The 24,668-nt window shown below is 51.6% G+C and overlaps 8 protein-coding genes across 8 annotated transcripts; 4 read left to right on the plus strand and 4 right to left on the minus strand.

Moving 5' to 3' along the window:
- Window positions 1-181: 181 nt before the first annotated feature.
- On the plus strand, window positions 182-874 carry N7515_008737 (signal peptidase complex subunit 2; the record flags this gene model as incomplete). Its single annotated transcript, XM_056669481.1, has 3 exons — window positions 182-218; window positions 279-577; window positions 647-874. 3 exons carry the CDS (start codon window positions 182-184, stop codon window positions 872-874), a joined length of 564 nt encoding a protein of 187 aa, XP_056519311.1.
- A 1,951-nt stretch (window positions 875-2,825) lies between these two features.
- N7515_008738 (methylenetetrahydrofolate dehydrogenase (NAD(+))) lies at window positions 2,826-4,161 on the minus strand (the record flags this gene model as incomplete). The annotated part of the gene is made up of 4 exons (XM_056669482.1): window positions 2,826-2,909; window positions 2,981-3,070; window positions 3,135-3,768; window positions 3,965-4,161. The coding sequence occupies 4 exons, from the start codon at window positions 4,159-4,161 to the stop codon at window positions 2,826-2,828; spliced, it is 1,005 nt and encodes a 334-aa protein (XP_056519312.1).
- Window positions 4,162-4,934: 773 nt separating this feature from the next.
- N7515_008739 (F1F0 ATP synthase subunit alpha) lies at window positions 4,935-7,067 on the minus strand (the record flags this gene model as incomplete). Its single annotated transcript, XM_056669483.1, has 5 exons — window positions 4,935-6,188; window positions 6,290-6,410; window positions 6,469-6,525; window positions 6,660-6,817; window positions 6,996-7,067. 5 exons carry the CDS (start codon window positions 7,065-7,067, stop codon window positions 4,935-4,937), a joined length of 1,662 nt encoding a protein of 553 aa, XP_056519313.1.
- Window positions 7,068-7,953: 886 nt separating this feature from the next.
- On the minus strand, window positions 7,954-8,743 carry N7515_008740 (2-hydroxy-palmitic acid dioxygenase MPO1; the record flags this gene model as incomplete). Its single annotated transcript, XM_056669484.1, has 4 exons — window positions 7,954-8,421; window positions 8,514-8,579; window positions 8,630-8,653; window positions 8,711-8,743. 4 exons carry the CDS (start codon window positions 8,741-8,743, stop codon window positions 7,954-7,956), a joined length of 591 nt encoding a protein of 196 aa, XP_056519314.1.
- A 1,214-nt stretch (window positions 8,744-9,957) lies between these two features.
- N7515_008741 (DNA-directed RNA polymerase II subunit RPB7) lies at window positions 9,958-10,637 on the plus strand (the record flags this gene model as incomplete). The annotated part of the gene is made up of 4 exons (XM_056669485.1): window positions 9,958-10,206; window positions 10,260-10,340; window positions 10,399-10,568; window positions 10,628-10,637. 4 exons carry the CDS (start codon window positions 9,958-9,960, stop codon window positions 10,635-10,637), a joined length of 510 nt encoding a protein of 169 aa, XP_056519315.1.
- Window positions 10,638-11,516: 879 nt separating this feature from the next.
- N7515_008742 (uncharacterized protein) lies at window positions 11,517-13,159 on the plus strand (the record flags this gene model as incomplete). The annotated part of the gene is made up of 3 exons (XM_056669486.1): window positions 11,517-11,828; window positions 11,883-12,686; window positions 12,737-13,159. The coding sequence occupies 3 exons, from the start codon at window positions 11,517-11,519 to the stop codon at window positions 13,157-13,159; spliced, it is 1,539 nt and encodes a 512-aa protein (XP_056519316.1).
- Window positions 13,160-13,861: 702 nt separating this feature from the next.
- On the minus strand, window positions 13,862-17,105 carry N7515_008743 (putative RNA interference and gene silencing protein (Qde2); the record flags this gene model as incomplete). The annotated part of the gene is made up of 4 exons (XM_056669487.1): window positions 13,862-15,337; window positions 15,396-15,646; window positions 15,705-16,843; window positions 16,903-17,105. The coding sequence occupies 4 exons, from the start codon at window positions 17,103-17,105 to the stop codon at window positions 13,862-13,864; spliced, it is 3,069 nt and encodes a 1,022-aa protein (XP_056519317.1).
- A 2,033-nt stretch (window positions 17,106-19,138) lies between these two features.
- Window positions 19,139-23,656, plus strand: N7515_008744 (uncharacterized protein; the record flags this gene model as incomplete). The annotated part of the gene is made up of 9 exons (XM_056669488.1): window positions 19,139-19,254; window positions 19,303-19,711; window positions 19,764-19,986; window positions 20,038-20,069; window positions 20,120-20,893; window positions 20,952-21,662; window positions 21,720-21,955; window positions 22,466-22,864; window positions 22,939-23,656. 9 exons carry the CDS (start codon window positions 19,139-19,141, stop codon window positions 23,654-23,656), a joined length of 3,618 nt encoding a protein of 1,205 aa, XP_056519318.1.
- Window positions 23,657-24,668: the final 1,012 nt, after the last annotated feature.

Below are 24,668 nucleotides of genomic sequence, written 5' to 3' on the forward strand. Positions count from 1 at the left end.
CGAAGGAGGTTGCCAGGCGGAGAGAGATGTCATTGGCCCGCGTTAGCTCCAGCTTTCCCCAAGGGCCACGCCGCATCTTTGGCTGCGATAAACAACCTCGTCTTGATCACCGAACACGTACCAGCACTTGTTGTTTTGGATATTCCTAATACCTCCACTTGCATATCTTATACACGCTCTCATGGCTTCAAACAAAGTGCCAGTCTACTCGACTAATGGTTCGTAATCCTGATCTACTCTATACTGCAATAACACTAACAGCGGGATATGAGCAATAGATCTCAAGTCTACGAGTGACGATGCCCTTCTTCCTTACCTGACGAATCTCCCTGCGCCATACGCTTTTACGCCAGACCATTCCAAGACGAACATCCGCTTCCTTCTCGGATTTAGCGCTATCGCCATTGCAGGGTTTACTTTCTATGCAGACCGCATGCTCGGCTGGGAAGCAACTACCTCGCCATGGATCATTGCAGCGGTTGCAGCCTACTTTGTTCTGAACAGCGCTTTGACATACTGGATCTGGGCTGTTGAGGGTGGGGAGGTATACGCCGGAAAGCGGAAGACTGGGGAAACGGTATGTTTATTGATCTTCATGCCCTTTGAGGATAGGTTTCAAGCTGATTGCTAACATATGTGTTCACAGATATCTGTCTCATCTTCAGCCCAAAAACTCTCGAATGTCTACAAGCTACACATCATCTATAAATCTGCCACTGGCAAGGTCCTTCAGGATAAGCGCTTCGAGGCGCCCTTCGCAACTTGGTTTTCGGCTGACGGTGTCTTCCACCCTGAGCCTTTCCGTCGCTGGGTAGCTGGCGAGATTGATGTGTTGAGGTTGGCGGCGAAGGAAAATGAGAAGAAGTCTGGCTAGACTGCGATGCTTCAATTATCTGTCATCTGAGGCCACGCTTTTGGAGCAATCGCCAAACATGAGCTACTACAATCTACAAAAGATATTAAGAAAGGCTTTGTCCGTTTTCCTCTGGGAATTGGCTTAAACTAATCCAAAGGCCCAACTATAGAGATTTTATTGCATTAGGCGGCTACACAACACTGGCCCTCCGATACACACGTCTGCAATGAGTGCTTTCCACACATTTCGCTGTGGTTATCTTAATGGTCCGACGAATGGAGACACGGCCACATCTTCTGCAAGAAAGGGCATCGTAGCTTGATGTCATGGCATAGCGATGGACCACATTAGGGCTACGTGCTCACGTGTACATTTGTATACTCAAGGCAGGAGCTCACCTGCACGTTCCTGACTTGTGAAGTTCCAGTTCAATCGAACCTTCCCAATTCTGGAATATCAACAAGCGTAAACCTTGGTGCCAAACTACATGCCCTTTGACATGTCTCGATCACTACTTCTACCACCACTCTACAACACTATAACTCTTCAATTCAACTGCATATCGTTCATGTCTTAATTACATTGCTTTTGTCATTGTCTCATTGACCTCCTCCATTAACTCTGCAGCTGTCCTGTCTCACCACCAGCAAACTTCACTTCAGTCAACTCCGTGGAACCTGCATCGGTCCAGGTCATCCAAACCCCAATCACTACCACTCGCGCAGGCAAACGCTTCGACATGGGGCGACTTCTGTCTGTCATCCGTCGTCCACGGGGTAATCACACATGCCTGAACAGCCTGATCTATACACTGTACTAACAGGCAGATCACAGCCCTCCCCGACATAATAGTCCTCCTCACCCACCTTCCCCGCGACGAGGTCATGTCTCTTGTGAATGCAACCAGGACCCTTGAGATCGTTCGAATGGATTCGGGCAGCAGGTTTCCCACAAACATCGCAGGAATCAACACACGTATTCTGCCGATAGACGAGAGGGAGTCCCTACGATGGATGGCGGTGCAATATGAGGTCTACTACGTTCAGACCAAAGTACATATCCTGGATTCTGCCAGCTACTCCACTCGTATGCGCATTATATTTCTGGCGCCTGGTTTCCAGATCCCGGGCCGCACGACTGTGAGCTGCCTGTTTCATCCACCTGTGTTGCCTCCGGGACTGCTTGAGAAAATCTCTATCAGTCACTTTCATACATACTCGGCTGCTCAGCCTTTGCGGCACATCCTGTCTGGTGCTGACCAATTCGCTGAGTGGAAGAGTAGTTGGAAGGAAATCGGGACATGGTGGTTTCGTTTGTTGGGACCTTGGGGGCCTCTGCTTGCGGTGCTTCTGTTGATTTCCTCTGTGCTTTTCATTACGTCTCTTGTCATGGCTTTTTATGACGTTTATGACAGTCTCAAGCACTGGTAGACTCGTCTTTGCCCTGTGGGATGTTGACTTGGTTATTCTATTGGCAAGGTATGCTCTGCTTCATGGTTTGGGGGTTCCTGATGCAGTTCGGACTCTCTCTCTCTCAGTGAAGATGTTGCATGCCCGGCCTGACAGCGACTTAGTTCAGGTTGAGGTGGACTGAACGGTATATCTTATCGGCGTGTGACTCTTTTCTATTATATGTTGTTCTAACAGCAGCTCGTCATTGTATTGATAACATTCCTTGAACTTGGAGCTGGGTATGTTCCCTTAAAACGCCACGTAGGTAGCCCATAGTGTTTGAGCAACTAGAGTATATGATCATAAGCATGAAGCGGTTCGGTGTTGTGACAGGACGGTGAAGGTTGCTTTTCCAAAGATAGAATGCAATTGGGATATACCAAAGTAACAGAAGAAGAGAGGAAGGAAGTCTCAGAGGAATATCAAAATGGCTAATAACAAACAGAAGATCTATAGTTTTTACGGTACGACCAGCTCGTGGCATGGCTATCTAAGTCGGGCCCTGTATGCAGGTGAGTTTACGAGGCCGCTTCAAGGGTACCAGGTTGTTCGGTGGCCTCGGCAGGCTTGACATCGTCCATGCGCTTGTTCTGGATGAGTCTCTGTAATATGTTATGTTAGAAGGCGGCGCATGTGATCAGGGGGTTATATATGAGAAAGAGACAGCACATACCAGAAGGTTGCGCATGAGAACAACAATGGTAACCTTTCCAATGGAGGGAACGAAAAGAGAAGCCTTGTCCCGGACCTCGTGGGGGAAGTTCTGCAGCAAAAGCAATTAGCAACGGCACTTCGAGCAGGACCAAATGACCCGAGGATGAACATACCTTCTCACTAGAGAAATTGACACAAACAGCACCCTCACGCAGGAGACTAGTATCAAACTTGAACTTCTCCCCGGGCACACCAGAAATAACCACATCACAAAGCGGCACAACATCCTTCATAGTCTTCCCCTCAAGATCAACAACCTCATGAGTCTTCTTCTTCAACCCCTCACCGCGCGTAAACTTCTGCACACCAGTAATATCAACCGAGTAAACACAAGCACCATCATTAGCCAACAGCGCCGCAAGCGGACGACCAACGACCTCGGACCGATTCACCACGCAAATCGTGTGTCCGAAGAGACGGTTGCCGTATGGCAAGATGGTGTTGTAGATGTTGAGGTACTCGAGGATCTTGATGTTGGCCAGCGGAGTGCAGGGCAGAATGGATTTTTGGCGCTTGGCCTCGCCGTCGAGGTAGCGGATGTTCTGGTACATGTTGAAGATGTAGCGGTGGCTTAGGCCTTCGACGTCTTTGGTCATGTCGACGATTTGCTGCAGGTATTGGTCTTGGCGGTTGTTGAAGATTGGGTAGTAGACGATTATCCCGTCGACGGCGTTGTCGCTGTTGGCGTTTAGGATCGCTTGTTCGATGTCGTCCCGGGAGACTTCGCGCAACGTGTACTTGAATCCACTGTGGGGGACATGGTGTTAGTTGAATTGGGTTCGGAATTGCTCTTCTTCATGGCTGTGGTGCTTTTTCTTTTTTTCTTTGATCTTTTTCTGTTGCGCGGCCGAGGGTCAAGTATGAATCATACCCCACCATTCAACACACCAACGAAGCTGCAGCCATTGGGTACGGAGCCATTGGAAATAGTCCATGTACTCACTTCTCTTCACATGTCTTCTTTGTCATCTCCGCATACATCAGCGCAGCTGGATCATTGTTGGCCAGTAAACCGACCAGATGAGGCGGCTTCTCGAGGGTCTTGACTCCCTCGTGGACTTCGGCGAGGAGGCGGTTGGCAACGTTCTTGCTCAACATCACCTTGCAGGACGAGGCGGGCTTATCGGTAGGAGCAGACATGACGGCGACAGGATAATTGGTACTAGAGAGGAAATCGAAGTTCTTTGCGCGCGGGGGACTTGGTCGTTTGTCTTTTCGCGGAAAAAAAGCTTGTTCGCTTATCGATAACAGATTTGGTGCCGGTTTCGGTTTCGGCAGATGCGCCAGGCGGTTGTCCGTCTAGATTCTGGGGACTCATGTGGAAGGGTTATTAGGTATGAATGCAAAGATCGAGATGGTATCGAGACTGTACGGTCAATCATGTCATCGAGTTGCGTCTATATCCCTCGACTACAGCATAGTGGTTCAATACACAGTACTCCATACATTAGAAGCAACCGGCAGTCTTCATCCGCTATGCAATTGTCATAGCATATTCAAGAAAAACATGAGAACTACGACGGGAGTAAACAGCTTGAACAAAGGAGATAAATTGAGGTCCAACATGGAGAGCATTAGGCGACCAGACGGAATTAGAACGGTCGTCCACCCATCTCGCGCCCCGATGCGCGTAAAATCTAAACGTACAGGATATAATCACATTTTGGCAGTCCAAAGTCATTTCACTTCTTTCTCGAACAGCACTACGGGAGATCCTTGGTCCGCCCCCCAGGATCATGCAGACAATTACATCGCTACATCCAGGGGCAGACTGGAGGATCTCCTGCCAGGCACCGGCACCAAGAAAGAACAGAAAAACAATGGGCTCAAAATTGTACAGGCTATCTTGTCTATCCACATAGAGTCAAGAAAACAAAGCCGACCGCTAAGGATCATCCGAGTTATTTCTTCACTTATGCGTTGAAGGTGGAGTTGAAATCACCGATGACCTTCTTGAGGGTGGCCTCGGTCTCCTTGGTGACCTGGCCCTCCTTCTCGATGGTGGCCTGGATCTCGGGGTGGGAGCTCTTGAGGTGAGCAAGGAGGTCAGTCTCCCAGGTGAGGATCTTGTCGACGGGGATGGCGTCGAGGAGACCGTTAACACCAGCGAAGATCAGGGGAACCATGTCGGCAACGGCCATGGGGCTGTACTGCTTCTGCTTGAGGAGCTCGGTCAGACGTTCACCACGGGCAAGAGTCTGCTTGGTGGAGGCATCAAGATCGGAACCGAACTGGGCGAAAGCAGCGACCTCACGGTACTGAGCAAGGAAGAGCTTCAGGGAACCGGCGACCTGCTTCATGGCCTTGACCTGGGCGGCGGAACCGACACGGGACACGGACAGACCGACGTTAATGGCGGGACGGATACCCTTGTAGAACAGCTCGGACTCCAAGAAGATCTGGCCATCAGTGATGGAAATGACGTTGGTGGGAATGTAAGCGGACACATCACCACCCTGGGTCTCAATGATGGGCAGAGCAGTGAGGGAACCGGCACCGTGGGTCTTGTTCATCTTGGCAGCACGCTCGAGGAGACGAGAGTGGAGGTAGAAGACATCACCGGGGTAAGCCTCACGGCCGGGGGGACGGCGGAGGAGCAGAGACATCTGACGGTAGGCAACGGCCTGCTTGGACAGATCATCGTAGATGATGACGGCGTGGCGGCCGTTGTCACGGAACCACTCACCCATGGCGCAGCCAGTGAAGGGAGCAATGTACTGCAGGGGGGCGGCCTCGGAAGCGGTGGCAGCAATGATAACGGAGTACTTCATGGCATCCTGCTCCTCAAGGGTCTTGACGAGCTGAGCGACGGTGGAACGCTTCTGACCAACGGCAACGTAGATACAGTACAGCTTCTCGGCCTCGGAAGCACCAGAGGTGTTCCAACGCTTCTGGTTGAGCATGGTGTCAAGAGCGACAGCGGTCTTACCGGTCTGACGATCACCAATGATCAACTCACGCTGACCACGGCCGATGGGGACCATGGCGTCGACACACTTGAGACCAGTCTGCACCGGCTGGTTGACGGACTGACGGGGCAGAATGCCGGGGGCCTTGAGCTGAGCACGGCGCTTCTCCTTGGTGTTAAGGGGACCCTTGCCATCGATGGGGTTGCCGAGAGCGTCGACGACACGGCCGAGAAGCTCGGGACCAACGGGAACCTCGACCTGGACGTTGTGTTAGATAAATTGCTGTGGGATTGATGGTCCCCGGATCTAATATAGATATGGACCTAAATTGAACCCAGGGATGGAATGGGCGTGCTTACAATCTCGCCGGTACGCTTGACAGTCTCACCCTCCTTGACGAGACGGTCGGAACCGAAAAGCACAACACCGACCTGGCCGGCCTCGAGGTTCATGCACATACCCTTAACGCCGGAGGCGAACCTGAGGAAGGGTTAGTTTTCCGGTTTTGATAATGCCAAGACTTTGGGGGTACACGTACTCGACCAGCTCCTCAGCCTGGACGTTGGACATGCCGTGGACACGGGCAATACCATCACTATATTAAAGCTCAATTAGTTTCTGGGTTCGTAGATAGTTGAATGTTGATGGTTGATGGCGGATTTGATAGAATTGTAGCCGAGGACCGAATTTTTTTTCGCGCCCCCAGCCGCCAAGGGAGAATCGACGTACCCGACCGACAGAACACGACCGGTCTCAGCGAGACCAGCCTCCTCAGAGACACCACGGATGCGCTGCTCAAGGATGGAGGAGACCTCAGTAGGGGCAGCCTTAGCCTCGGAAGCGTACGAGCGAACGCCGTTGAGAGGACCGGCAGCAGCCGCGCGGACCTAATAATGAACGAAAAACCTGTTAATGACCATCACAGACAAGGACAATGTGTTCGAGGCATCAATGAAGTAATGTTGTCGAGGTATGATGAGGTTTGAGCATCGATCGAGCTCAATATTGAGATGGAGGATGTCGGAATGGCGATGAACGAAGGCGGCTGGGATGGGATGGACTCACCGAGGCGATGCGGCCAGGGGCCGAAACAGCCGCGACGGAGCGGCTGGACGACCGCAGAGCGTTTCTGAACATTATGAAATGGGGTTCAGAGGATGGGAGGATGAATTCTCTGAGGGAGAGATGTAATTGGGGAGAGAGAACGGGAGAGGAGAGAGGGATTGTGGACGGGAGGGAGAGCTTTGTCGTCGGGGGGAGGATTGGATTCTCAGGACTTGCGCTAAACCCTTTCGGAACACTGGGCCCTCCGATGTGGCCCTAGTGTGAGGCCACGCTGTACCTCCTACACTGTTCAATAACTGTGATGTTATATTCATTTTATTTTAATGTTTTACTCTATACAATTTCCACCATCATAAAAAAAATTTCATACTATTCACGGAGTGTGACCTTTCAATATTTGCATGGCCGACCGGAAGCGTGGGCCACGGACCACTACCGCCCTTCCGTTTTTTTCTCTTCTCGGATCGGCGGAATTCTTGGTCAGGTGAATTCGCTTATGTCATTGGTTTCGTCACGGCAACCAGTCCGAGGCGCTTCATACTACGCTACGTTGTGTATACGCAGTACTTGGATTGCTTCTAGGGTTCCTATAACTTGATTATGTCCTTATTCGAAGTATGTACACTTGAACGGTGCCAGCATACTACCTAACATACACTATCAAAGATTCAAACATTTTGCCGAAAAGACAATAACAATAACGCCAATCCTGGGAAGGTCCTGTCCCAATTGGCCAAAAGACCTAAGAGCAATGCAAAAAAAAGACTCTGCAGAATATAGAAATGACAAAATCAATCTCGCTCTGCTAACAACAGCCATGAATCGACGCACCCCGTGAATCGTCCGAAACTTCCATCCTTGACCGAGACAACATGAGCGCAGTAGTCCCAATCCCGAATCACAATATCTCCCCTTACTGCATCCTGCACGCAGAATGCAAATTGTGCTTTGCATTTGCTTATTGCGCCGCCTTGCCCTTGCCATTATTGTTCCCCTGCTTGCGGAACTTCAGAATCTCAAGCTCAACGCCTTTTTCGAAGCGCTCCTTGAGCTCAGGACGATAACCGAAGAAGAACAGAACCTCCATCCAGACGAATAGCGGCGCAAGCAACAAAGCTTGCACGAGGTTATCCAGCAAGGCGGGGGCACGCTTCTCGAATGCACCGTGTCCGACAAACTGGGCCAGCCAGCAGACGACGTGGATGCCTCCGGCCCAGTAGTTCACGGTGCTGCCGTGTGTGCTAAGGAAGTAATTTCCATAATATGCGGATGCGATCACGGCGGGTGCGAGGAGCCCGCCGGCGATGGGTTCGAGCAGGACATAAAATATGGCGTAGATAAGGGCGCCGATTGTGCCGGCATTTGCGGGCAGGTATTCAATTTGAAGGATGTCCGGGAGGGTGAAGAGCGGTGGGCAATTGCAGGCCTTGGTAGAAATAACGGTCAGTATCTTCGTACTATTCGGTGTCGTTTTAGGGGTACGTTGGGACGCTTGCAAATCAACCGGGGTTCACGTACCAGGACGATCCCCGTGAACAGTAGGACCGGCACGCAAGTAATATGGATCGCGACGTTGACCTTGTACTGTTAGTGGACCTTGTGTCTCATTGTCGATGGGGACATGGCGGCTGTACAGGATTGTTATGGTAGGCACCGTACTATATCACAAGTCAGCTGTTGTGATTCTGCGAGTCAGCTGGGCAAAGGATGCTTACGAAGAGCAACTGTTTCTCGAGATTGAGCGCCATCTTGCGGGATATGAAAGAAGCTGGAATCTGGGGAAACGTTTGGCGGGGGTGGTGGAATCAGGCAAGTGGCATCATCTTTATCGGAAAGCGTTGAGTGGTCGGATCGATATACACGAGCTGGCGTCATGTGCTTATGCCGTTGGTCTTGGCGTTGGTTATCCGCCGATGCATCATACTGTCTACAAGATGGCATATGTAAGGCACAGGTAATTCAATGTAAAATATACATCCGTATATATCTCTGTAGACTGTAGTCTGTATCCATCTGCATTCAGTCCACGAATTAGGGGGTTTAGGGTCAGGTGCTCCTGCATTTGAGTGTTGCCAACGAGTCAACGACTCTAGGTAGTTTCCACTACATTGCATGCTCCATCAACACTTCAGACTTCTACCGAGGTTTGACAGGTCTTTTTCTCTGATATCTCTGGTCAAAAGGGATAGAGAGCCGTAATGACATCGACTAATAGCCTGTGAGCCCACGGAATATCAAATATTCATACTTGGGGTAGGCGAGATATATATCACGAGTACTTCAAGCCTAGTTTGAATACTTCTTCATTCCTTGGAGAACCAGAAAAGGCAGCATGAAGTCCATGCATACCTCTACCTATATCATATGCTATTCCTATATGTTTGAGCCATCGAGTTCATCTTTTCGACCTGTCATCGGCGGATGAAGGTTGCCAAATGTCAATGCTGGAGTCAGCTATAGATCGTCGTCTTTTCATAGAAGAAGCAACCCCCACTGGTCAAGGTGAAGACATGGTAAGATGTATCGCTAACAGACCTCTATACCGCATTAAGTACATATAAGATGAATGAGATCCAACGGGTGACTCCGGTGATGCAAATATCGACCTTCTTACTTCAACCCATAGAATATCACGTGACCGTATCCACTCAAACCTGGTCCACCGGAGATGCTCCTACGAAGGGAAAGCTTGCGCCTGCAGCAACTGTATCTGCCTCCGCGTTCAAGATCCCAGGCAGATACACTCTCTGCCACCCCAACGCGTATTCGGACCTCCCTTCGCTCATTTTGGTTGCCAGATTTTCTTCGCACCTCACCGTTGCAGGTCATGAGCTGGTGGTCGAACACGCCGTCCCTCGATCTCGATTGACAGCATCAGCATCAGTTCTCTGACAGTACCTCTGAATTCCTACCTCCCACCTCGACCTCGACATAAGCGCACACTCTTATCACAACCGCGACGATGTTCTTCCTCAAAGAAGAGACCAAGGTGATCTCCATGCACCCGTCTTATTTCGGACCCAACATGCGAGAGTACCTCATCGGTCGACTCAACGAGGAGGAAGAGGGCCGTTGCACGGGTGATCACTTTGTCATCTGCGTCATGGATATGGTTGACATTGGCGAGGGGCGGGTGATGCCTGGAATCGGACAGGCGGAGTACACTATCAGATATCGTGCGATTATCTGGAAGCCGTTCCGTGGCGAGACGGTATGCGCTTGAGATCCAAGGTCACCTCTGACTACTTGGCTGACTGGATGCAGGTTGATGCTATCGTTACCTCCGTCAAACCCACGGGTATCTTCACTCTGGCGGGCCCATTGTCTGTTTTCATTGCGCGAAAGGCATGCCTTCATTTTATCTGAGCAAGATCTGAGAAGTATACAGCTGACAATCTTCAAGAATATTCCCTCCGAGATCAAGTGGGAGCCCAACACTGTGCCGCCGCAGTACACTGACCATGCCGATCAAGTCATTGAGAAAGGCACCAGTTTGCGGCTGAAGATCCTCGGTGTCAAGCCCGACGTGGCTGCAATCAATGCGATTGGCACAATCAAGGAGGACTTCCTTGGGTAAGTGATTTTACACCTGGTCGAGCACTGGACTTTCTAACGCTGGACTTTTCCAATAGACCTCTGTAATGAGATATGATTGCAACACATACCCACCTTTCACCGATACGATAATTCACCATGCTATGTACCGTTCCCCGCAGATACGGCAATTGCTTGAGCAGGCATCACTGCCTATCAATCAAAAAAAAAAGACAAAGGAATTGGCTGGTCAGGAGCCGGGAGGTTTAGAAGGCACTCCGTACCTCCGTACACAAGCCATACTCCCATTTGATTGACCGTGTTCCTTCAACGATAGACCGTTTTTTTTGAGCGTTCAAGGACAGACCAAGTGATCATGTCTTCCATGCGAGAGTGCCTGATTTCCAAATGACCCGAAATTACAGACACCTCCAGCCGGGAATGACAGTTGGTCCGCTAGTGATCGTCGGGATAATAACCGCTGAGGGGGCACTGCAAATTTACTAGAGTAGATCTCAATGGCATATTGTACAGTGTACAACATGTTGCATGTCCAACCCTGTGGCAATCCATACCAGAATAGATCTCATACCTAAACCCTGCTTTTTAAATGGTCTTCATTCTCCAGTTGCCGGAGAGACGCGGTAGAGAAAAGGCGCTCCTCCCCCAAGAGCCCTAAGCCTGGGCCCGTGGCTCGGGGTGGCTCAGGTGAAACACTGGCGTGTTTTTGAGGATTTCACCATACGCGTTTTTTTAAGTACCCCGTATTGTTTACTTCTCTTGACTTCTATTTACAATTTGCATATGCAAGGTACCAGACACTTAAAGGGTCTTAGCCCCGTCATTGCTTCCCTTGAAGGTCTCTCGTAGTCCAGTTCCTTCTCTCTCCCTCTTCTACTCCGTACACTCCACTCTGATCCCTGGGTTGACTGTAGCCTCTTCCCTTTTATTTTTCTTGGAGAATCTTCCTCCTTCATCATCTTCATTATGTCGTACTTCAAGACCGAATACCAGCGGTTCCTCGATAGTCCCAGGTCTGCTAAATTGGCCGACGATGTCTCGTTGATCTATGTCCCTACCACCACCAAGTTTGAGCAGGCCGATAATGTGATCACTCACGTTTTGAAGAATGCCAAAGTGGTGAAGACGAAATCTCAACAAATCATTGGCGCCATTGAAGGATCCGACTCGCTATGTCTGGACATGGAAACCACCCTCGAGTTCACGGAGGGTGGTGGTGTTTATCTTCCCCACCTCGATGATAATTTCCTGGCCGACCGTGTCGCGACTTTCCCCACGGTAAATTCCCACCTACAACGCGTGTTTCGCGCATCAAGCTAATGCGCCTTGCAGATTCACATTGTTCACTTCGATGCCCACCAACAGATTAAGCAGATCCGAATTTACTGGGACCAAGGTTCATTGCTGAAACAAGTCGAGGTCATTGGAGCGCGCGGACGTCAATGGCCCATTCGTGATGGAAAAGACCAGACTCGTCTTCTCAGAAACGCGGAGACAGCCCGTGCGACTCCCTCGCAGCTTGCATCTCCGCAGACCACTCTTCCCACCCGTTCCTCATCCCCGGGCAAGCGTCGCATCAGGGACCCCTATGCCGCCGAATCCCTCACCGAGCTTCTCTCGCCTAGCAAGGAGACCGCCGAGATCGAGCGCCGCGCCGCGGAGGCAGCCGCCCGACCTGCTTCTTCTTCTTCGGGCAAGCGATATACGAAGGATCCCTACGGAGCGGGTTCCCTGACCGAGATTTTGTCCCCTACCAAGCAGGCTCCTGCGCCTGTGGCTCCTTTTGCGCCTTCCTCTGGACGTCCTGCTACGCGCAACTTCAGCGACATCTTCGTGAGAGATGACGATGTGCCAGACTCGCCCTCAAAGCCCCAGCGTCGGGCTCCTCGCACCATTGAGGAGGAAGAGAAGCCCGCCAAGCCCGCCGTTGGGCCTGTGGACGAAGACCGTTCGTTCTACAAGACCCATGCCGGCAAGTTTAGTCACTTCGAGGTTGGCGCCGACAATTCTGAACGCGAGGTTAAGAATGAATCGAGACATGCCCAGCATTACCACAAGGCTCACTGGGAATTTGGTGACTTCAGCACCCCCGACAAGGCCTCGCGTTCCACACACGGACCCAGAGGCCGAGAGGAAGTGAACCATGTCTTCGACGACGAGCTAAATGACGGATCCCCCCACCCAAGCTGAACGTGAGCAAGCTCCGCCGCGACGTGGACCACCACTTCGAGTTGAACGATGACAAGGAGGACGACGGCCGTATCATCGGCTCATTCCAGGGCCGCGGCCAGCGTCTTTACGAGAACCGCCTCTTCGACGATGAAGGACAGCCCAAGCTCTCTGATCGAGAGCAGAAGGACGAGCCCCTGGCAATCACCGGTAACGCGGCCAACCGCAAAAAGAACTTCGTCTCCCAGTTCGAGATAGTGGATGATTCGCCCGTGCCCACCAAGGAGAACACCCAGCCCATGCCGAAACACGACAAGGCTGTCAAGATGATGGAGTCTCAGTGGGACAACTACGACGAGTCGCCCGAGCCTAAGCGCACTGCCACTGCGCAGCGCAACCCAGGCCACAACCAGCCAAGCTGGCACCACGGAGACGAGTAAGCGGGGCTAGCACCGGTGCTTGGATACTTTGTATCCTTCGCTTCGGGCATCGGTTCACCCCTCGTCCCATTCAACTATGCACCGTCCTCCCAATCTCTGATCATGAGCGCTATGTATCGATACCCGCATGAAGGGACGTTTGTCCTCAACTGCAAACTAACAACACCTAAGTGGTCTATGGTATACATTTTCTCTTTGAACCTGGTGGTTTCCTGGTGAGAGGTGAAAATGGAATGCCTGGCCCCTGTACTATCTTCATTGCCCTTCTTGTCTATGTTTCTTATCTGCACCTAGGGTGCTGTTTTTTGCCTTTTGTCTTTCTGTACCTGGCCCAAGATGTTTTTAAGTGTACAAGCCCTATTCTGATTTAGTTGATCAATTGCAAGATGTTAAATTCTGATCTTGACTGGCAGTAGATTTGAACTACGTACTACATGTCTTTACTTGAATTGTAGAAGCAATCTCCGTAAATGGAAGCTTTTGCATTCACTCACACCTAACTAAGCTAATTTCATAAAAAGGGGCAGGGTAACAGCAGATTCCAATCTGTTCGTTCACAATGTCCGGAACAGGCCAGAGTCAACGACGAAAGACAATCGTATCCCCATAAAATAGGTATCAATAACCATCCGAAACCACTCTGACCAGCCCCAAATGTTGAATTAGAGAACTAGTACAGAATCCCCTCACAAGACTCGCAAATTAAATGTAGAACATAGAGTCAGCAACGTTGGGATGAATAACAACGTCCGCGGTGCGCGACATATCGGCAGTACCCTCGGTGCCACTGGTGCTGCCTCCACTAGCGTCAACAGGCAAAGGATCAAACAGATCGCTAAGGAAGCATCGAGCACGCGTGCAGACAAGATCGGCATAGTACGCAGGGGGGCAAACGCTGACCGCCTTTGTAGCTCTTCCGAACAGGTAGCACATCTTGTGAGTCAAGTCCTGCAGGACATCCGCAGCTCCTGGACCTCCCGCATTGGCCGGGTGGCGCGGGTAGAAGATCTCATCCCAGACAGTGAAGTAGTGAGCCGGGCGAGCGGTACCCTGCAAAGCGGAATGAGCTTGCAGGAAGAAGTCCCAGTCGCGGGCCTCGGAGACGCCGCGGTCGACAACTGTACCCGGGATGGGGTTCTCGCGGTTCGAGTCTTGCTCGGTTGTCGGGTAGAAGCGGGTGTTGTGGCGCTTGCCGACAATGATGATGGCCAGTCGCGGGAGACCCTTTGCGGTCAGGTCGGCTGGGTAGGTATCCTTGCATGCTGCTTGCAAGAGGGGGAGTTCCTCATCGATCACCTTGTTGTATTGACCCTCTGAGACACCGTCGCGGTAGACGATGATGTTCTCGGGAAGGTTCCGGTTGAGCTTTCGCCAGTGTCGGAGACGAGACGCGAGGAGGGCCTGGAGATCGGCGACCATCTCTTGCCGGGCACCTTGGACGCGGATCTCCGCGGGCCATTGGGCGAGCGTTGCGTCGACTGAAGCGACGATACCGGCCACACTGGGGGCTGTGGATGCGGAACCCGGGGAGGGGTGGGTTACGTCAATGCCCACCAGCATTGTTTTGCCTTCGGAGATGAGGCCGAGATCGGCTGTCCGGAGAGCTTGGTTGGCGCCGCCGAGTTTGAGGTTGATTTTCAGGCCCACGTTGGCGTTGTATTGAGGGTTAGAGTTCATGATCTTTTCTGCAAGGACGTTCACGTTGCGGATACCGCAGCGCACGTCACAGACTTGCTTGACGGAGTTGTAAATGTCGGTGTCCTTAGTGTAGAAAATACCCAGAATGAAGACCGGGTTATGTTGCCTTTGCAGGTCGAGAACGGCATTCTCGAGCACTTGGGCGTCATTTTGGCCGTTGAGCACGACGCGTTTGCCGGGCCTGTGTGCCTCGACGGCCATACCCATCTCGCGGAGGGTCTTTCTGAAGCCGGCCAGGCTGGCGTTGAGCTGGTCCGGGTTTTGGAAGACAGGGCGGGCGCCCTCTTGATCGACGTAGAGGTAGGTCCAGCACTTCATGGGTGCGGCCTTGGAGAACTGGATTTGGCGCATGTTCCAGCTGCCAAATTGAGACCGGATCTCCTTGACCCGGTTCCCGTCCTTGTAGTAAACACTAGGGGCGGGGAGAACGCGTCCGTGGACCGTGATCAGCTCCGTAGAAGCATTAACACCGAAGGCAGACTGCGAAATAGATGTTAGATGTCTTGACTGGATCATGGGAGAGAGACGAAGGTCTTACTAGAGTGGGATTTAATGGCTGGCCGAGACCCAATACGCCGACACCATTGGTGATAATTGATTGGGCATTCTGACCCGGCTTCCGGCCCATCACGGCGAAGCGCAGCATGCTCGCTGTTTGGTCGCCAGTAAGCTTCGACTTGGCGGGCTGACCAGGCTGGACTTCGCAGACCTCAACTGGAAGATAAACAGGTCTGTCACGAGAACCGACGTTGACGACGGGGAAATTGGGGTCCAACGTCATGTTGTATTCTGGAAAGTCAAGTCAGCACAACAATGAAAACTCATGAATATATATAGGTAAACTGACCCTTCTTAAAGAATTCCGCAACAGTAATGTATCGGCCAGCTTCCGCAGGACCCTCCCTGGGCGCCTTCTTTCCCTTCTTAGGCTTAGCCTCAGGGGCACCAGGCACACTGGGCGCGGCGACGGGCTTAGGGCTAGCCTCAGTAAGGAAGAACTGCACGTCGTTGGGACCAGCACCGTGGCGAGGGACCTTGGGGGGGTTGGGGGACGAGTTACCGTCACCACGGTTGGCAAAGCCGTAGATAGGCTTGATACGCGGCACGGACTGACCGCGGCTGTTCTTGCGTGAGATGTGCGTGACACGGACACGCACGGTCTTGAGGAACTTCTCCAAACGGTAAATGTTCCTGCCGCCGTAGCTTTGAATCAAGTTGACCAGAGGGCCGTGGTCGTAACAGGCGAGATATTTCACCTGGACATTCAACAGCACGCGAGCAGTCGCGGCACGCACACTGACGAAGAATCCACGCAGGACAGAGAGACCTCCGCCGAGGTTGAAGGATTCCATAGTATCCTGACGCAGACTGTAGTGCCTGTTGGCCCCGACTGAGACGACCTGGTCGTCCGTCTTGGGGTGGTGGCCCATGACCATGTTGAGAGCCGCGACGATTTCAGACTTGGATTCAAGCATAGAACCAGCGCTGGTGGAGGTGAGATAGTTCAAGAGATCAGCAGGGTTGACCTGCCCAGTGTACTGGACAGTGACCTCGTGCACCCGGGGTGTCTCAGGGTAGTCATCGTCCAAGTTCTCCTTGTAACGCACGCTCAGTTTTCCCTCGGTCAACTTGACACACGACACCAAGGTCGACCGGAAGTCCGAGGCAATGCTATTCTTTTGCTGGGGGAAATGTTCCTCCAGCAACAGACGCACAATGTGCCGAGCCTTCTTGCCCACAGGGGCAGATCGGCCTGCAGAGTCGGCCGCAATATTGATATGGTAGCGGTGCAATTGCACATCCGGCAGGGATAGCGGCAGGTAGTTCGCATACAAAGTGACCGGTCTGCCGAGGGTACCATATCCAGGGCGTTCAGGGTATTTTGCCTGTCTCGGGGCCTTTGATCCGCTCACCTGAAGGGCTTTGGCGAGATCGTCCTCGGTTTTGCTGACAATGGCGCTGGGTGGAGGGATGGCTTGGCCTTGTCTATGGGGAATTGATTAGGACTTGAATATAAAAAGGCAGAGACTGTTGACTAGACGAACCTGAAGATTGGCGGGCCTAAGTTCTGAGGACCACCACGTCCTCCTCCCCGGCCACCACCACCACGACCGCCACGGAAATCTCCACGGCCCCGACCGCGGAAGTCACCACCACCGCGTGAGTCGCCCCGACCTCTGTCACCCCGACCTCTGTCACCCCGGAAAGCCCCACGATTGCCGTCTCCCCGGCCACCACGGAAGGGCATATCGCCGCGACCGCGGCCTCGATCTCCTCCACGACCGCGATCTCCTCCACGGCCTCGGTCGCCCCGTCCGCGGCCACGATTATCACTCATGATGAGTAATATTCAGTCGATGGTAAATTGCGACGAAATAGGAAAGGGGGCGGGAGTGATGGATGAGAAAGGAGAGTGAGGAATGTCCAGACGAAGCCTGCTAATTAAGGGATCCATGTGTGTTTGCTGCAAGCTCTTTAGTTTGCTGTGTTTGCTTCTGGGGAAGTGGAGCCTAGTTAACTTACGGGTATTGTAATTACACAATACATTGGTGTTACTTAACTATTTGACCTTGTAACTGCGTTCATCAACGTATATCCTGTGTACAGCCCCGCATCATGACTGCCCACCCTGTCCCGTTTTGTGATTAGTTACTCCGTAGACATGAAGCATCTGGTGGAGCCCAACCATCTGTCTGTACACAGTAGAGAATCTGACCATGACACAGACTGTGATGTGTGATAGATCGTTCTCAATGATCTCCACCGCACAGTACACAGTAGATACACAGTAGAGACTACAATGAAGCACCTGAGTCTTCGTGATACGAGTCCAGACTGTATAGTACATTTCATCATTGGACATACGGTGTGAGAGGACTCAGAGGAGCTTCGTACTCTGCACAGTGACTGGACAGAACCTGGACAGAACCTGGAAGCTTTAACATCCCACCTACCTCACCGCCCTCATGGACATACCGCCTACTTAAAAGCAACCTCTGCGCATTGCTAAAAGAGATTTATGAACTGGCAGAATATTATCATGGAGGGGGTGTGGGGCCGGGGGTGTAAAACTTAGTTATGTAAGCTGTAACTAACCCCGCCCTAACGAGATACATGAACAGTACGGAATACGTATGATCGTGTTTCTTTGCTATGAATGCGTAACTATTAGATGATTAGGGAGGAGAACGTCAGCTATCACAGGGATCTCCCATGCCTACCTACTCGCTTCCTGTAAACTAGAACACCAGGAACGTTCTGGATAAATGGATACGAGCAGCCCTGGAGTACTTGATCTATGAGTCATGACTGATCAGCACTGTGCAGCCAATCAGCCAGCACCAACTGCACAGGATACCAGAGCCGTATCTCAAGCAGAATAGAGCGGCTTGATGTCGGGGTTAACAGAGAGGAGTCCTAAATTTCAGCATCTTTGAGAGAACAACAGGTATGTTCAGGAAAGAATTGAAGATTATCTCAGACGTTTTGTACTTTATACTGAAACTGCTGGTAAACTGCAGATTCGACATGAGATCATCTCTTACCCAGATAAAAGCGCCCGGAGATAGCGGATTAACCATAGTTTCAACCACTCCTGAGCTGGAGGCCTTTCATCTTCTCAGACTTCTCTTGATCACTTTCTCAGTTCTTGCAAAGTACTCTTGAATCAGTGAAGAACTTCCTGATCATAACGTTAGCGAGATTTATTCCGCGCACTGAAAACAGCCGCCCTAGTTTTGGCCCCCCTCAAAAACCACGCTTATATCCGCCACGCGACCTTCCACCCCCCTCATTCAGTTCCCGTCGCAAACTTCGCCAGCACACATCCATTTATCGCGCGCCCAAATCTGGCCAGCGAAAAAAAAAGAAAAAAAATACGATTGGGATTATATATTCATTGCCCGCAACAAATATCTCGAAGCTCGAAGCCTGGCACGGTTGCCTAACGACCTAGCGCCGATCCTCCAGCCATTGACTTACGCGAAATCGCGCATATATCGAGACGCGCAGAGTAGGGCAGATTACGCTCCCAACCCATCGCGCATATTATTGGACTGCGCTCGCCAGATCGAGAAGGCTGTTCGGACGAGCTCGCGAAAAACAACTAAGAGCACCTTTGATTCGGGTTTAGGGCTGTGAAGACAGCGACAACGCGTTTGAAAGCCCCGCTCAGCCAGGCCATTGATTCGAAGTGCAGCTGCATTGTCTGCGTCCATGGTCTTGCCGATATCCAGAGTTCGCGACGCCACCTTATCTACCATTTCATACCCTCCAGCCAAAATGACACCAACGCCCCCCTCCACAAACTCTTCGAGTGCTGGCCACTCTCCAGACTATAGAGTCGTTCGGAAACGGAACCGGGTACCTTTATCCTGTGGGCCCTGTCGGCACAGAAAGTAAGCATTCGAGACATGATTGGAAACCTCTGTTCTAACGGCTTCCAGACTGAAATGCAATCGTTCAAACCCCTGCGAAAACTGTGTCAAACGAGGCGACGCTGCATCATGCAACTATGCGCAAACTAACTCGCGCAAGAAGAACTCATTACAGCAGTCGTCCACTACCCCAGATGATATGCAGAATCGCATTGATCGATTAGAGGGCTTGGTTCTCTCGTTGATGACAAACGGCTCTCAGTCTGCCGGCCCGGCTGCTGCCATGGCAGCTATATCTGGGGAGAGTAGTGCGGACTCGGCTCAGTTCTCACATGATGTCGACATCGAGGAGGAGGGCATGGAGTGTGCCGAAGAGAGCGAGACAGATCAGGTGACCAAGTCATTCGGTATCATGAAGATGGACAACAACAAGTCCTATTACATCAGTGATGCCCACTGGGCCTCTGTATTGAACGATGTAAGTTTGTGAGATTCCAGCCCAAGACTGGCTATTCTAACCTGTCGAGTAGATCTCCGAGGTGCGAAATTTCTTCGCAACGCATAAGAAGCAAATTGATGAGCAGTATGAGAAAGTCAATGCGTCTCAGCCATTTTCTGACACTCCGGGCTCGACTCTGATGTTTGGTATAAACAAGCCGATGAGCCGCGGCGAGATTATGACCGGCTTGCCTTCCAAGTACACCACTGACATCCTTGTGGCTCGCTATTTCAATTGCTATGATCCTACGACCCGTGAGTAGCGCTCATCATCTAGCAGGTAATCCTTGTCCTAACAATCTTTAGATATTCTTCATGGCCCCACATTCCAAGCACAGGTGAGCTCCCCGACAAAGAATTTATGAAATTGAGATTGACTCTCTGTCAGTACAACAAACATTGGGAAGATCCTTCCAAAACAGAGCTGGTATGGATAGCCATGCTATTTGCTTTGATGAGACTAGCGATGTTATCTTATCATCGAGAAGGTGACGAGCCACCTGAGTTCCGCGGCAAGTCTATAGACATGGCTGGATCATTCCGAAATTATGCAGCACAGTGCTTGTCATTGGCGGACTACACAAAATCCCACCCCTTTTTGATTGAAGCGCTCGTATTCCATTTGAGTGCCGACTTCGCTCAGGTCCGGGACCAGGACATCTCCATCTGGGTCATGACCGGCGTCATTGCCCGTTTGGCGATGCGCTCCGGATACCACCGCGACTCCAAGATGTTCCCCAATATCACACCTTTCCAGGGTGAAATGCGACGGCGGGTGTGGACCTTTGTGCGACAAGCCGACCTTTTGTTCTCTTTCCGAGTCGGATTGCCGAGCATGATCAGGTCTACCGATAGCGATACTGAGCTTCCACGGAATTTGTACGATGATGATTTCGACGAAGACAGCAAGGAGCTTCCGCCGTCTCGTCAGTTGAGTGAACCAACAGCCATCTCATATTTGATTGCCAAGGGTCGCCTAACGTATGCCTTCGGTCGCGTCGTTGAACAAAGTTCTGCCATCTCGTCTGCTCCTTACGAAAAGGTGATGGAGATCGACGCAGATCTTCGGCAAGCAAGAGACATGATACCAGACCACTTGCAAATTCGGCCTATGGAGGAGTGTCAGGCAGATCCTGTCAACCTGATCATGTCGCGCTTTGCCGTAAGTTACTCTCCCTCACCGCAATTCTGCTCGACACTACGTACTAACTCTCCGGCAGGTGATGGCCGTATATAACAAAGCTCAATGTGTGCTTCATCGGCCGTATCTGGTCCGCGCTCGGGACAATCCTCGTTTTACCTATTCCCGCAGGACCTGTATCGACTCTGCAATGGAGCTATTACAAGCCCAGGCGATCATCCACGCGGAAACGCGCAATGGACGCCTGCGTAGCCGCCAGAACCGTGTGACCTCCCTCAGCACAGGCGACTTCCTCCTCGCAGCCACCGTTATCTGTCTCGACTTGTACCACACCTCGGTGTTGCAAATGAGCGGACGGCCATCGGGAGATACCTACACCTGGGGCCGAGAGCGTCGCGAGGAATTGACCGCCGCGATCCGACTCTCGAGAGAGATCTGGGACGAATGGCGCGACGAGAGTATGGAAGCTTGGAAGGCCTCCACCGTTCTTGGCGTGATGCTCAGCAAATTGCAAATGGCAGCCCCAAGCCTTGAAAATAGCACCGGGGCTGCTTCATTTGAGCCACAAGATGAGAAGCAGAATGCGGCTATGACGCTCGGCCTGCTGAGCAGCGGAATGAGCCCGATGAACTCGGGCCCGCCGCCGTTCGCTGACCCCGGTTTCAAACTGGGGGATTCGCCGATGGCAACCGGGGGAGGCGTAGGCACCTCGACTGAAATGCCGGGTCCGCTCTCGCCGTTCACTAGCATGTTCGGGCAGATGCCGGACATGCAGGTCAACCTTGACTGGGTAGGTTGTGTTCTTTCTTCATCTATGGGAAGGTCCAATGCTAATATTTGAGTTCAGGATGCCTGGGACACGTATCTCCAAAACCCGACTCTCGACACAACAAATCAATTCTGGCCTATGGCTGATGCACAACGTCAACCATATCCTCAGTCCGCAGGCATGACACAGCCTCCGATAACAAGTCCCCTGTCGACGCGGGTATCATCAGTATCCAGTGGTGTTCCACGACTTCCGACGATGTTTACACCATCGTCAACTGACAGTCCTGACAGTGGAGGTGTACCAGTCTCGGGGTACGATACAACGCCAATGTCTCAACAGACTAACGGTCGAGGCCAAGGTCCACTATGAGCTTGCAGTATATCTTTGATTCTTTGTGATGGCCATTTGACGGAGGATATGAATTTAAAACTTGAGGAAAGTCATCTTTTGACGGATTTTGTTGGCGTTTGGACTTAATGTATCATACCATGATCTACTCCGTACTGTCATTGTACTATTTTCCACTCCGCTCAATTCCAACTCCGCCTTAGCCCGGTACAAGTCACGTGCTGATGCTTACGGCCGTATCTGCCGGGGAAAAAGTTATCTGGCTTTGCGATTCTCCTTAAGCCATTATTTGTCTTTTTTTCAAAAAGGACGAATTTACAACATCTTGCATATATCTCTCAAGATGTAAGTAAACTAATTCCCTCCACTCCAATGTCTTGTACCGCCATGCCAATCTTTACCTCCGTGCTCACTGGCGCATCCTCACGTACAACGTTCAAAGATTGCCAAATGCTAACCCAACTATTTTCCAGGCACTCCTTCCGCCGGGCCGTTTCCCGGCTTCAGATTTCCTCAATCTCCTCTCCCTCCTCCATCATCGCTTCCCGTGCAGTGCCTCGCTCAACATGTTCTACTTCGATGCTCAGCGCCACGCGTTTCACCTACCCGACTATCACCCAGACCCGCTGGAACTCCAATGACGCAGGGGACGGAAATTTCCCCATCAAATACGTTGAATCACTTCCGGAAGGACGCACGGAACGAGAGCGCCGCCCCAAATTCGTCAACGAGGGCCCTCAGCCCAAGTCAACGCTGTATATCGGCAACCTGTTCTTCGACGTCACGGCCGAGGATTTGCGCGCGAAATTTGAGACTTTCGGTACCGTTGAGAATGCGCTCATTGTGCACGATGCTAGAGGATTGAGCAAAGGGTGAGTTTTCTCAAACACATAGCAAGCTGCCTCCAACAGACCAGTCAACTAATTCAGTACTTTCCAATCCACAGTTTCGGCTACGTGACCTTCAGCAGCGTTGAAGAAGCCACAGAGGCAATCACACAACTACACGGCGGCCTCTACGAAGGCCGTCATGTCGTCGTCCAATTCGCAAACACAACCACCAAATCCATGGGCGATGACCGCAAGCCAAGCAAGACCCTCTACGTCGGCAACATCCCCTACGAGTTGACCGATCAAGATCTGCAGGAGATCTTTGCTGAATTGCAGGGCGTTACGGATGTCCGGATTCCCATTGACCGTCGCACTGGTTTGCCCCGTGGCTTTGGCCACATTGACTTCATTGATGAGTCGCAGGCTGCAGCTGCTAAGGAGATTATTGCGAGGAAGGCGCCCTATGGGCGCAAGTTGTATGCTAGCTTTGCGACGAGAAAGGTTCTGACGCCTGAGGACCATGCGCGCCATCAGGAGAAGAAGATGCTGAAGAGGAATACTTATCAGGAGAGGAAGGCCCAGGAGTATAGGAAATCGTCTCACAGGGAAGTTAGGGGTGTAAGGGAGGTTGGGGAGCTTGGGGAGATTCGGGAGGTTCAGCAGAAGGAGGTTGAACAGAATGATGTTGAGCAGAAGCCCGGGGCTGAGCAGAATGATGTTCAGGAGGTGAAGGAGGTTGAGCAGAAGGAAGTTGAGCAGAATGTTGTTGAGGAGGTGAAGGAGGTTGAGCAGAAGCCCGAGGCTGAGCAGAAGGTGGCTCAGCAGAAGGAGTAGATACGTGTTGTGAATATGTGTACAATAGTTTTTAAATTCAGCAAGTTGTTGGGTTTCACTGGACCTCGGTCAAGAACATATTGTCGTTGCTATGTACTCCGGTCGTGCTCTAGGTAGTCTTTAGCTCCTAGCCTTCACGATTCCATGGGATCAGACAAAGAGATGTATGGGCAAGAACTCACCCGACTACTCTGCAACTACCGTGTCCACTGTCCAGTGCAACAGCCCAGCAGGACTGAACACACAGTGACATGATCGTAGTGCTGCGCTGTTTTTCCAACCATACCCATTAGCTTCGTGACTGCCTAGCCCTAAACGAACTGCGTCACCTCCAGGACTGATGCCTCAGGCGTCGTGCGTTACGTTCACCGCTCATTCTCCTTAGGGGCGCGCAGACACGACACAGAATACACATCTCTTGCCTCTTGATCAGTTCTTTCAGTATGATTCTCGTGTCTTCCCAGTAGGTCTTAGGAGGTCCCCTGCTACTGTCTCCTGGGCTGCAGTCCTCTTGTTGTCCTCCTCGACCAGCAGCTACGAGACCATGCCACAGACCCTAGGACATACGTTGGCATCACACGAGCATATTCTCGACTACGGGTGCTCGAATTGGCGGATCAGTAGCCAAAGAGCTGCAGATTTGTACAGTTCTGGTACCAAGCTTTGGACCAGAGAGGATCTCAAAGACATAGAACAACAATTGGGCCAATCCTATTCTAAGGAGCGATTTTCAGTCCGTCGAATTGATGGAAGCATAATCCAAATCCTCAATCCCTTGTTCCAAGTACAGAATCCTGTCTGGTACGTGATGGTATTCTGACCCAATATCAGCCTGCCTAAGTTGTCCTTAGGAAACCCTATATCAAGTACCAAGAATATTGGAGACTTGTGAAAGAACAGCCCAACGGCCCAATCGAAACCTACCTATGCTCTTACATTGTGGATTGGAGCAATCAGACTGCGCGGAACTTTCGAGAGCTTATAGCACAGCCTCAAGTCTTTGACGAGAAAG

This window comes from Penicillium bovifimosum (assembly GCF_028826915.1).
Source record: "Penicillium bovifimosum strain IBT 22155 chromosome Unknown utg000006l_segment0_segment0, whole genome shotgun sequence".
Lineage (NCBI taxonomy): Eukaryota > Fungi > Ascomycota > Eurotiomycetes > Eurotiales > Aspergillaceae > Penicillium > Penicillium bovifimosum.